The following is a 13,065-nucleotide window of genomic DNA, read 5'->3' as shown; positions in this document are numbered from 1 at the left end:
CCTATGTTTAAAAATACCCTCATTTACTGCAAGTGCATTTGGTGACCCATCCAGAAATCCTTATGGGTTTTGCAGACTGATTGATACTAAACTCCCGCAGAAAAGACTTTCATCTTGAGTATATCGAGAGACACCTGGTGATCTCTCTCTCCAGATAAATCTTGCAACTGGAACTTTTGCCACCAATACCCATCATTGTACTCAGAATTCAGATACACAGTTCTCACAGTTGTATTGACATCCATTTCCAGAGTGGATAAAGACAGTTAAGGTATTGAATTTAAAGAGATGGTCCTTGTCCTCCTGTGCTGATCTGCTCTGTGGATTTTTGTATGATGTGTTGGAAGATGTATTTGTGCAAAGTACACATTTCATTCCTGTGAACGTTAGAAGCCCACTAATTCAGCCTAACCTTGAAACCAACAGTCTGGGCTCGAGATGGAAGCAGAACAGCAAAAGGATTTGTTCAGTTAGGGAGACTTTCTGCTCCTGTGTGCAACAGGAGACATCATTGTACTTTTTTCTCAATACATTTCAGACATTACAGTTTAGTAAAACTAAAATTGCATTGTTCTGGCCATGGAGTATTCAGGGTCAGAGCAGTTCCCTGCTGCCAGTGACATCTGATCTTCCGTCAGGCTGTGAGCAAGCTGAAATGTCTATTTCAACAAAACAACATAGATCTTAATGCTCAGGAAAGGGAAACCCCAGGTAAGTACAAACTCCTATTGTTACTATGTTTGTACCAGCAGATCTGTTTTCATTTCACTGTGCCCTTTAGCAAAGCAAGTTCCTTGCCAGAGGACTGGGATTATAACACTGTAGTTCCCTTAAACAGTTTGCAGCTTGAGGCTATGTAGGAGCAATTAGTCAGTTTTAAATAAACTACTTTGAAAGTTAAATTGTTCCTTTATTATAGTCTGTGTGCTGTTTTTTAAATACAGCGCTTGAGCTAGTCTCGTAGAGCCGATTGAATCAGACAAGGAGCAAGTATTGATTAATTAGATTAATATTTTAAACTTAGAAATATGTAATTGTAGATACTAATGTTTGTTCATTGAACTTGGATTGAAGTGAAAATGAATCGGCTTTAATTTCGTTTGTAAATATCACTGAAGCTGCAAAATACTCCTTTGCTTTCCAATTTGCTCGGTTCTTTAAATTCTTCCTCGGGGACTGTTTGCTGATTGTAAATCATCGATACGCTTGAGAAAATGCCCATGCCTGGAAAATAAAGTTCAGTTTGCAGCTGGTGCTTAGACCTGTTGCTCAAAGAAACAGAAGTCAGAGGTTATTCTCTGGTTTTGTTCAGATGTGCAAAGTCAGTGACTATAAGACTTCAGATGCAGGTCAGATGCATTGCTATAGAGGCAGAGATTTCCAGCGTAAATACAGATTTCAACAGACGTGTGAAACGCCAGTCTTTTTCTTCTTCTCATACAAATGTGTTCAAGGTTCAGATTTCCATGGACAAGGCTTCTTACCTTTTTCCTCTAGCTTGCTTGTAAATCAGTGAATTTTTTCTTTGTAGTTTGGAGAACGTTCAGTATCCCTACCAACTCTACATTGCTCCTTCTACCAGCAGCACAGAGAGACCCAGCCCAAATGGTCCAGACAGACCTTTTCAGTGTCCAACCTGTGGGGTCCGGTTCACTCGCATTCAGAACTTAAAACAACACATGCTTATCCACTCAGGTAAGAAACATTACTGTTTCCAAGAATTACTCATTTATAGACTCACAGAGGTTTGCTCACTGTGCAGCAAATATAATAATGCAGTTCTTTTTTAATCACCTGCCAAGTGCTTGAGGATTTATTTCAGAAAGATTGGGTAGAGGTATGTCTCATTGAATGCTTGTTTTGATACATCAAATCTGACTGATATCTCTACTCATGGATGATTAGCATTTGTGTGGACTGAAAAAAAATCTGATTGCCTGAAACTCATCAGAATAAGTCATTTTCATGATAAAGATTTGAGATGAAATAAAGTATACTTGGCTTTTTTATTATACTAAAGAAGTGATGTAGATTGAAATTCTTCCTCTTACATGTTGTAATTGTCTGCTGTGTTTTAGAGGAGACTTGCAGCCATAAGAAAATATTATCTGTCTTAAGTCCTTGCATTGAAGAATGTTGTATGCCTTTGGATCTCAGAATTTTTGGAGGCATTGCAGGACAACTGAATTGGTTTGACAATCAATTTAGCTGCTACAGATAGTACGGGTAGCAAAAGGTTTGTGTGAATGTCTCCTCTGAGTCTTGATCCCCAAATTGTTGCATTCGTTTTGATTTGTAACCTAAGTATGAACTCCTAATGTCTTTGCTGTCGGTGTTTGTCAAGACTCATCAGCATTATCTGGCAATAGCATTGACATTTTAGTGAATCAAGGGAATATTAAAGGGTTATTGCACTTGAGCACTAAGCCTCATAGTTTAGCATCTCCTGGTTTGAGCTTGACTCTTACCTGCACACAGATGCTGTACCATTTTTGGGCAGAGCAACCACAATTGTCAAGGTGTCATTTTTTCACTGTCACAAATTATTTGTCAAATCCCTTCAAGCAAAATGACCATACTATGTCTAGGGCAGCAGTAATAGTATGTGTTTAATACTTAAAAAAAGCAAACTTTTGGGGCATATCAGGTGCGAAATTATCCCAAGCCGGTTGCTAAAGTCTTAATTGGCAGCAGACAGACAAGCTTCAGCAAAGCATCTCTGGCTGACCTGTCAACTGGCAACCCCTGGGCAAAGTTGGGCGAGATTTGAGTAGCTGTTTCAGAGTAATTAGCATGCAAAAGAAACTCAAAACTTGTAAATGTTGGAAGTGTTTTCACATAAGCAAAATGGCTGAAGAGATTTTCCTCAAACTATCAGAGGAAATAGGTGCCCTTGGACAGTACGAACGCATGAGAAGTTTTAGCTCCACAAGACAATATTCTAGTATATTAACTTGTTTCAGATGCTTAACGAGGAGTTTCAGTGTAACCTTAACTACAGCTTTCTCTGTATAAAAGCCCCAATTAAAAGTTCAGCTCCTGCTTTGAACGTAAGGAAAGCAGAGTGAAAGACTGGTGGAATTAACAGCCTGGACTGATGCACATTCAGCCTTTTGAAAAAAACTTTTTTATTCCTTGACAGCCCTATTATGAATAGAGCTCCATATTCCAGATTCTTGGCCTCATGTTTGAATTTCCGCACTTTCTGGAGTTCAGACTTTTTATTGAATCTTAACTTTTTGGTGATTCAGTCTCCTATGTTGCAATAGTTCTGTTTGGGTGTGATTACATACTCCCAGCCACTGCAACATGTTGCAGAGCTCATATGTTTTAGGGTTTTATTAGTGCCTGTAATAAATGAAAAATGAACTAGTAATAGAATTTCTAAATTAATACGAGAAAAAAAATGAGAGGAATGAACCTAAACTGTCTTAGAGAGCTGTCTGTCATGCAAAGTTGCTGAAGATTCTTGTATAGAAAGGTTCCCACGCAATATAAAGGCTGCTAGTTCACCCTTTTATCACCATTCCTGCTGCATTACAGGGGCATCCTTGTGCACACAGTCCCCCTCCCAGAACACTTCTCTGAGGCCAAAGGCAGCCAGAAAAAGACATTGCAATTAAGGTTAGTCTGATAATTGCATTGTTGGGAACCAGTCTGGCACAAGAATCTCCTGAGATCAAAGGAGTTCAAAGATGGTGTGAGATGACTGCTGCGTCGGATACTTTTTGGCTGTGGCTCAGGATCTTAACCATTGTATAATCCATGGAGGCTTACGTTCATTTTGAACTGTGGGGAAGAAGACGTGTAAGCATTACGGACATTGTTATGAAATTTATTGGCAGTTGGTTCTGAGGAAGTGTAGCTCTGTTCTAATTGTTTCTGCCATTTTACAGTTAACCAGAGAATTTCTTCCTAAAACAGAGCTTCGCTGTGACTGGCCACAGCTGCTGTCCTTTTGCTGTTAGAAATCAGGAAGGATTTTGGCAGTGACCTCTCATTACAAAAGGTGAACATTTTTTTGCTCTCTCTTCCGCAGGCATTAAACCATTTCAGTGTGACCGCTGTGGGAAAAAGTTCACCCGAGCTTACTCGCTAAAGATGCATCGCCTGAAGCACGAAGGTAAACGCTGTTTCCGGTGCCAGATATGTAGTGCCACTTTCACTTCCTTCGGGGAATATAAACACCACATGCGGGTTTCCCGGCATATTATCCGCAAGCCTCGGATTTACGAGTGCAAAACATGTGGCGCCATGTTCACCAACTCTGGAAATTTAATCGTTCACCTGAGGAGCTTGAACCATGAAGCGTCAGAGCTAGCAAACTACTTCCAGAGCAGGTGAGGTGCACAGCAAAAACCTAACAGGGAAACTTGCTTTTTTTTTTTTTTTTCCTTTTTGCTTTTTTTTTTTTTTCCTAAATCATCTTTTCCTGCTTTCAGGGCAGCCTGCTGTGCCTCTCATCAGGTTGCCAGCTAATTCCAGTCAAATTCATTCTTGCGCCACTATCTGTTATATCTGATCTGTCTTACAGCATATAAGCTATATAGGAGGGTACTGAAGAATCGAGTGATATGCAGAAGCTGCTTCTGGGCTACTCTAATTTCTCTTTTCAGTAGTATCTATGGACAGGCTAATGGTGTTAAGCCATAGCGTTCTATACTATAGTATCTGTGGAGTTCTGTAAATGAATTGCTTTTCAAAATCTCGTACATAGCCTGTTCGCTTACATAGGGAATAGACTTATTACTTCATTTTAAGTACTTGCTTGATGGTGGATATTGTGGAAAGATTGCATGATTCCATACCTTCTCTTTTTTCATTTTCTAGGTAACATATTAATAAATGAGTAGACTAATAGGGTTTGAAATAGTAAGGGCCAGTTGGGCATTTTTTGTTTATCAGGGCACAGAAGACTTGGCGTATCTCACAAATGCACTTCACTGAAGACTATTTAAAGGGTTCTGAGGCATCAGACTAGCACTGTATTCTCATATTGAAATAAATGTTTGTAACTGTTGGAATTTGAGATAGAAAAATACGAAAGTGGATGGGGAAAATTGGAGAAAGATAGATCTCTGAGCTCTTAAATCTATAGAAAGAGAGTGCAGCTTGGTGTGTGTAAGTCATCTGACTTCAGCAATGCAAAAGAAACGTGTTGTAAATATTACAGCATCTACAATACCATCCCTCGTGATATCTAGACATTATGCTTTTTCCCTTACAAAACATTTCAGCATTTTGTTCTATTTGGTTATCTCAGAAGTGATGTAGGATGAAAAAATTGCAAAACAAACCAGGAAAGCCAGTGACTGTTTTTCCAACAGAATATTGTTTATAATACAAGTACTTCATATCTGTGGGTTTACGCAGTTCTTGTTCTTAGCACTTGTGCCAAAACTAGAGCGAAAACTCTAAGGGATGATGCCATGATTGTGGTAAGCACTTTATTGTTGTTGTCAAATTAAAGTCAGATTAAAGTATGTGATTTTAGTTGTCTATAGGCCTTCCTTTAGTTTGAATTTGCAAACACTAGGTTTAGCATAGTTGATTGTGAATTTGGATTTGAAGCAGTGAATGCTGCTGTCATTTAAGAGGAGGACTGCGTTTAAATGATTATTACAAGGAGGAACCAAAGCATGCAAACGTGCATATATGTAAGATAGAGACATATATATATATATATATATATATATACTTGCCTCAAGTACAAACTTACATGTCTGGTGCTGAAAATTTGCAAAGAAATTTTATTTTCGTTATGTGCTCGTGCTCTGAAAATACTACTGGAGAGTTTGGTAGATTTTCTTTGGGTATACTCAGCCATCAGCTGGTAAGAGTAAGTTACAGAACTGTTGTCCAGAAAGAACTGAGGGAGAGAAATGCAATTCCATTCTTTTCACAGTAGTGTGACACGTGTCAACATCACAAAACACCGCTGTAGTTGGCAGCCTCTGTATGCTTTCAGCAGAACCCTTGCTTTCTGGCCTCATGCTTCTGTTTACAGCCTGTCCACTCTGAGAGGAGTGCTGCTGCTGTTTCTTGGGTGGATCTTACCTCAGTGGTGGAAAAGGCCCACATCTTTGCCAGTGCTGAACTCATTTTTGTTTCTGTTTTTAAAGGTTGAGTGCTCCCTTTTTTCAATGAGGTTTTCAGTGCCATATGATGTTCCAGACATTAACTTTCATTCTCATCAAGGTGATACAATCTAAATAATAAGAAGTTGCTGTGTAGGAAATATGGATGCAAAACAATGTGAAATAGATGCCTTTGAATAAATTCTCTGTGTATTTAAATGAGAACCAGGTTATAGTGCTTAGTGAAGTATGTCGCCGTGATGATCTTGGAGCAATGTGAAATGAATATCGTTGTTCTCTGTGCAATGCAGTGTGTAGCTTGTGTGATGTATCTGATACAAAGTAGATGATATTGCTAATGTTTGTGTGAGAAATGACATTTCTCTTCTGTCCTTTGCCCCTTTTCTAGTGACTTCCTAGTACCGGACTACTTAAACCAGGAACAAGAAGAGACCCTCGGGCAGTATGAGCTAGGGGAGCATGGCTTTGAAAGCAACTCTTCTGTCCAAATGCCTGTCATTTCACAGGTGTCGTCAACTCAGAATTGTGAAAGCACTTTCCCCTTGGGGTCTCTGGGTGGGTTGGCAGAGAAGGAAGAAGATGTGCCAGAGCAGCCAAAGACTAACGCCACTGCTGAGGCAGCCGCAGGTGACCCTCCGAAACCGGAGCTGTCATCTATTACTATTGAATAATTCATGGTTTGGTTTCATTTTTGTTCTTTGGAAAGTGCCTGTGTTTGGTCCTGTACATTTTAATTTAATTTTTTTAAACAAAAGTGGGGAGATTTTCCCTTTTTACTTTGTAAGCTACGCTTTAAACAGAAAACTGCAACAGACGTTACATTATTTTTCATGACTGAATGATCACTTCTGTGAAAATATTTAAGACTGAATGCACAAAAAGATCTTGTCAGAACATCATGGAAGCTGTGATACACTTCTAAAGAAGAACAACTGATTCAGATCACTTTAACTATTTCTTCTTCCACAGTTAGAGCAGCTCATTAAGTTTCTCTTGCTTCTGCAGACCCTCTGGTTAAGGGAAAGAAATCAGAGGAATCCTTTTTAAAATGGCAAACAAAAGGATGCATTGGAAATCATTATTGAACAGTTTTGACTAGTTTTGAGTGGATGCTTTGATCTTCTGCATAAAAAAATGACACTTCCTATCTGTGTGCCTGCTGTTTTTCAAAGCGCTTACTGTAACCCTTTTCTTGGAAATGGTAAGCATTTTTGAAACTACAGTCACACGCTTTTTAAAAACACATTGTCCCTTTTCATCTCAGATGAATCAGTTTTGACAAACCAAGTGATGTCATGCCAGGTATTCCTACTTCTTATATTCCAGTCCTTTTAGAAACTGCTTGATCAAATAGCCTGTCCAGATTTGCCCATCTAAGGTTAGGCGTGGAAATACTACCGTCAGGAAAAGCTTAATGGTGCATAATGAATTGAGGATGACAGAAAAGTATATATCCGTGCAAGCCTGACAAATATCTCATGACTGTATCTTTCTGCAGAAGGGGAACCACGTATGAAAATGAAGGTTTTCCCAAACCGATATTCTTAAATCATGACCAGATTGTTTGCAGTTCTGGTCACTTCCCCCTATCATATATACTGTATTTTAACTAATGTCCAAAAGCTAGCTAGAGGGAGTTAACAGATGGGAAAAAAATGAGCTCTTTTGTGCATTATTGCACATTTTTTTGTTTATACATATGCATGTATAGTTTCTGAGATTTTTATTAGTCTGTTTTGGACAAAACAAGCAATTTATTCTCCGTAGAGGCCAACTTTCTAACCCAACAGGGGGTTGTTTACAAAAAGCCTATATAGCAATGATGAATTGTTCCTGTTTCAAAACATTTTAAATCCTTGCCAACTCGGTTTATTAAAGGCCATTACTCCAGCTACATACACAGCTCAAGTAAGCAATAAATTGAAAGATTTGCAATTTTGTTTTTCCATATTTAGAAAAAGCTGCAAATTTAGGGTGTGGGATTTTCAGAGCAGTGAGTCTTGTTATGCCGAGGCTTTTTGGGCTATAGTACTGCTTTGAAACCTAAATTAGGAAATATGTTAGGAGGTCTGTGATTTTTCTTATTGCTTCTGAAGTTAACTCAGTGTTTGATGCCAAATGCCTGTCACCTACAGATGACATGCTGAGCGAGTAGGTATTACTTGATCTTAGTATTCCAAAGGCATGATATACTCCCTTAGTTTTGAATCTTGGTTTTTTTTAAATTGTTGTTCTCTGTCCGGATTTGTTTTATGCAAACATGAGGAGGAAATGAAACCAATGGAGAAAGGTTGCTCTTGAAGAAACAGAAGACACAAAAGTCGTATTATATTGCAAGATCAATTTGTATTCAGTTAGCTTAGGCAGCTCTCATACTCTCTAGGTCTGAGTTGTTTCTACTAATAGCCAACTTTTGTAAGGAAAAAAGTTTATTGCCCTTTGGAAAGAGCTTAAAGGGTTTCAGTGACTTTTAACAATTTTTCTCTGCTGTGTTTTAGGTAAAACACACACATTTTAGTTAAATAGAGTGAAAACAGTTGGGATTTAAGTCCTTTCCAAGTTACTGGAATGAAGTTTCTCCAACAGATCCAAAGGGTGTTTTAGAAACATGCTGCAAAGAAGTTCTCTGCTACAATTCAGTCTTGTATGTCTACCTTTGTAAGTCTTCTTAAAAGGGCTTGAAGGACAAATTCTTTTTTTGGGATGCTGTGCTGTGAATTAGTCCAGTGTCTGTTGATGGGCTGAATTTAAAGACCAGTTCTCTTCCACTTCTGATTTCTATAACTGAGAAGGCAGTGAGACAAGACAATGCCTTTTGCTGAGGTTTTATCCTGAATTATAGGGCTATGACACTGAACTCAAATACAGAATGTTCTTTTTTTTCTGATAAGTGTTACTCCACTTTGCAGGTATATGAGAATCCTTTGTGATTCATGTAGTAAAAGGTACTTCACACAGAAACACATTTCCAGACTGTACAGATGTAATAATCACAGGTGATGGACATACTCTTCTGTTAGAATCTGATAATTTTCACCCATTGGATATTTTGCTAAACAGTTTATTGGTGAGGTGATGTGCAAATACAGAATAGACATATCTGGATATTGGATTTTCAAGACTTAAAATTTTGTGTCAGAAGGCAAACTGCTTTCTGAATACCAAAGAGAAGGCGGGGGGGGGGAAGTTAAAAAGACTTTGTAGCTCTAATCTGTTCTTCCTTGAAAAGGAATGAGTATCATTAACTGTTAACACCTTGGTACAAGGCAAGTCATGGGTTTCATTGTTCATTGCACTGTGTTACACATTATCTTTTCAATGCTGTAATCTCTGTGTAACATCTTAATTTAGTTCTCACTTTTCGATCTGATTCAACTGCAGGAACAATAGAGTTCTTAGAGGATTTTATTTGTTTGTTTGTTTTAGGGTTGGGTTTACTTGTTAATTTTCCTGTTTGTAATTGTTTCTTGTTAATATCTCTTTTCTCCATAGAAGTGAACACAGATTAAATACAAATATCGTTTTATTTCTCCTCCCTAACTTGTTGGAAGTGTTCAGTTCTTTGAAATGCTGGTGGTCTTCACAGGAGAGGTGTAAAAACATAGGACATCTTAAAACAATCTCTGTTGCTAATATGCTTAGATTCCAAATTGAGTGAGATAGATACCTAACTAAACTAGATGAAACTTGCCTTAAGCTACACTTGGGATTAAACCTAAAGCATAAATTTCTTTCAGTACATTATCAGAGGGGGGTTTGAACTCTGGACTGCATTTTCTTTTTTTCTCTTTTTTTCCTACCCCCCCCCCAAAAAAAAAAAAAAATAAAAAAAAAAACAAACCAAAACCCAAACCCATTATTTGGTATGCATTTATATTTCTGCTTGACAAGGATCACAGAATAGTTGAGATTGGAAGGAACTCTGGAGTTGATCCCCATACTCAAAGCAGAGTCAGTGAGAACTGGTTGCTCAGTCCAGTGGGGTTTTGAATATCTGCAAAGATGGAGAGTCCCCAGCTTCTCTGGGAAACCTGTTCCAGTGTTTGACCACCCTCACCATAGAGAAGGTTTTAGTATGTTTAGATGGGTTTTCTTGTATTTCAGTTTGTGCCCACTGAGAAAGGTCTGGCTCTATCTTCTTTGCCCCCTACTATCCAGTAGTTTTACCCATGGATAAGAGCCCCCTGAGCCTTCTCCAGACAAAACAGTCCAATCACTCTCAGCCTGTATGGCAGATGCTCTAGTCCCCTCATCATCTTTGTGGCCCAATTTCTTCCAAGTAATTACACACACGACCCATTGCAGCAGTTTCTTTGTCGATAAGTAGTCTCCAAATTCATTCACAGAGTGATTTATGTCTTGCTTTTGCATATCCTTCTCCCATGTGGCACCAATCTTTGCACTCAGTGGAAAATCCTTTCCTCACCCATTTATTTTGCAAGCAGAGTGCCTTCACTACCACAGAACTAGCAAGGTTCTGCCGTATGCCAGGGACCTGGATTCTCGGAGTTTGTGCAGGGTCTTTACTCCTTGCATATTGTGTAAGCAGTACGTCTGATGGGAACAATGGGAAAAGAAGGGATAGGTTTTTTCCTGATTTAACATGTTTTTTTGGGAGAGGGGAAAAAATTCAGAAGCTTTCTATTTCCCCACAAAGAGTGAAAGAAAAAGAAGTGATGTTTAGCCGTGCGGGAGATTTGGCCAAGTTGTAAGGGTTTGTTTTGTTTTTTGATGCAGACACGTAGCACAACTCCCCTGGACATCCATGGGGATGCCTACACATTTAGCAAATTAAGCTCCCCGTCAGAACTGCTTGACACTGTTCTTACACGACATTAAAAAAAGATGTGAGTTCCTGATGATTTGTCTGTCTTACTACAGTTTGAGTTTAGTTGTCAGGCTCGCAGATACTATGGTCAAGTCTCTCATACTGAGAGATTAGTAGACTAGGTTATTGAAAATGGTTCTGGGTTCACATGTATCTTGAGTCTAAAAGGTGTGAATTTAAACTTTTTTAAAAAGTAATAGCTGCCAATGCAGTAAAATATATTTTATAAGACTATGATCCCTATACATCCCTTACGGGATAAAATTTTATTGTTTTTAAGCTATGGTTCAAAGTTTTGATATGAGGGCTTCAGTCGCTTCTTGGTTGCTGGCTTTCCCCTCCAGCCCCAGGATGTAAGAGCACTGAGACTATTGCCGGTCTCTCTCCGAGACGAACCATGAAGCATTCTATATGCAAATAGAATGGGAGCTTTGTGCACCCTGCAGGGATGGAGAAAATGCAGATGTAGGAGCACCTGTTGCTCCTACATCCATTGCAACTTCCACACCATCAGAATATGGAAAATAGCTAATTTTCATTCAGATTGATTAAGTTCAAGTTTTGCTTACAAGGTGAAACCCAGTTTTGCAGGGTTCTCATCTCCAATTATAGACATAATAAATTCCATAGCATCTTGATGACAGATAAGAGGGTTCAAGGCCAGACGGTGCCTCAGCCACATCAGAGGTCCCTAGTAAATAGTCAGTTCAAAGTATTTGAGGAAATGTACCATAAAAAACAAATGTGAATTTTTTTAATGCAACAGTACTTACTGCTCTGGGTTTTTGTTAACTCAATGTGTGCTATCACAGTAATTCAGTGTCCCACAGGTCTCAACTACAAATCTGGTTGCACTGAAAAAAAAAGCTGAATCAGTTTCTGGTGCTGCCAGCCTGTGTGGCAACTGTACCTACAGTCTTCCTGAGGGTTGCTGAAGTCCCCAGAGGAGTGATTTTGTTTAACCATACGTTTAGCTGATGCATGCTTTTGATATTCTGACTTATAGCCCTGGCTACACAAAGTTCTTGGACAGCTTCTTTGCCCTGTTCCTGCAGTGCCTTCACTCTAGGTGCTGCCCTATGGTGAAACCCCGAAGAGGGAAAAGAGTAAGCTGGAGGAAAAAATGTGAATTAAATTATTGTTGGGCTTCTTTGTGCATTTTAGTAACAGTGAAACCCCCTTAACTGTGCCAGTCTCCGGTCACCAGCCGTATATCCAGTTGTCATCTCATCCACAGTACAGCTTCTCTTATTGATGCTGGCCACAGCTAGATTACTTGGCATGTTTATTGACTTAACAGAATTGTTTTTTGGTTTTGGTTTTGGTTTTTAATGTATACGATGTTTAAATACACTTCACATTTTATATAATACTATCTGGCTATTAGTATTTTTCAGGAACCATAGTTCTTGGTGGCTATATATATTTTTGTGACTTTTTTTGTAAACTAAGTGCCGTTTCAACGTTACAATCATTTTTAGAGTTATTGTAATCAATGTGAATATCATGTTTTTTCAAATCTGTTCTGAGCCTGTAGTGTTTGCTTTGTGATCATATGTGTAATGTATATATTCTGTATAGTTACATTGTACTGAAATACTAGCTTGTTTGATATAAGAAAAGTATGTATTGGGTACCTTTTTGCTAGCCTGGTTGTTTAATCTTTAAAAAAAAAATGTTCTAAAATACAAAAAAAAAAAATCTTCAAACTGGTCCCATTATAGGTCAAAATTAAGGGGGGAGAAAAACTAGTTTTGAGTGTCTTTGGATAGAAACATGAAGCTAAGATTTTTCATTAAAATATTAATGTTTTATGGAGTATATCTTTGCTTTGTGTCGTTATTTAACTATACCAGAGTTTGTCTTATAGTACAAAAGACTAGCTTTGACCTCGTGTAAGAAGGTGCAACTCTGTTGCTAGAGCTACATTCTCTTATAACTTTTGCTTATAATTAGCCTCAAAATAGTTGACTATGAGGACAAGTCACTGATGCTGAAGCTGTCATTGAGAGGAAGGTAGTTTAAAACAAAATAAGCATTAATAAATGATTGGAGAAGTTACATGAGTAAAGAGCATTAAGAATAAAGTACACATTTCTGTTTAGTTTTCCATTGTGTATTACATTTCCTTTTGTTAAT

At 38.4% G+C, this 13,065-nt stretch overlaps 1 protein-coding gene across 5 annotated transcripts in view; it reads left to right on the top strand.

Annotated features, from left to right (window-relative positions):
- ZBTB44 (zinc finger and BTB domain containing 44) overlaps window positions 1–12,747 on the top strand; it is a 41,880-nt gene extending 29,133 nt beyond the window's left edge. For 2 of the 5 annotated variants that reach the window (XM_052786378.1, XM_052786379.1), the window contains 3 exons: window positions 1,532–1,695; window positions 4,040–4,340; window positions 6,487–12,747. In XM_052786378.1, coding sequence (XP_052642338.1) covers window positions 1,532–1,695; window positions 4,040–4,340; window positions 6,487–6,769 — 748 coding nt within the window. In that variant the 3' untranslated portion in view covers window positions 6,770–12,747. The remainder of the gene's footprint in view (window positions 1–1,531; window positions 1,696–4,039; window positions 4,341–6,486) is intronic. The other 3 variants (XM_052786381.1, XM_052786380.1, XM_052786382.1) reach the window with 3 other exon arrangements.
- The last annotated feature ends 318 nt before the right edge of the window (window positions 12,748–13,065 follow it).

Source organism: Harpia harpyja, chromosome 4, assembly GCF_026419915.1.
Source record: "Harpia harpyja isolate bHarHar1 chromosome 4, bHarHar1 primary haplotype, whole genome shotgun sequence".
Lineage (NCBI taxonomy): Eukaryota > Metazoa > Chordata > Aves > Accipitriformes > Accipitridae > Harpia > Harpia harpyja.
The sequence above is the reverse complement of the archived record's forward strand: the minus strand, read 5'-3'. Positions and strand labels throughout refer to the sequence as shown.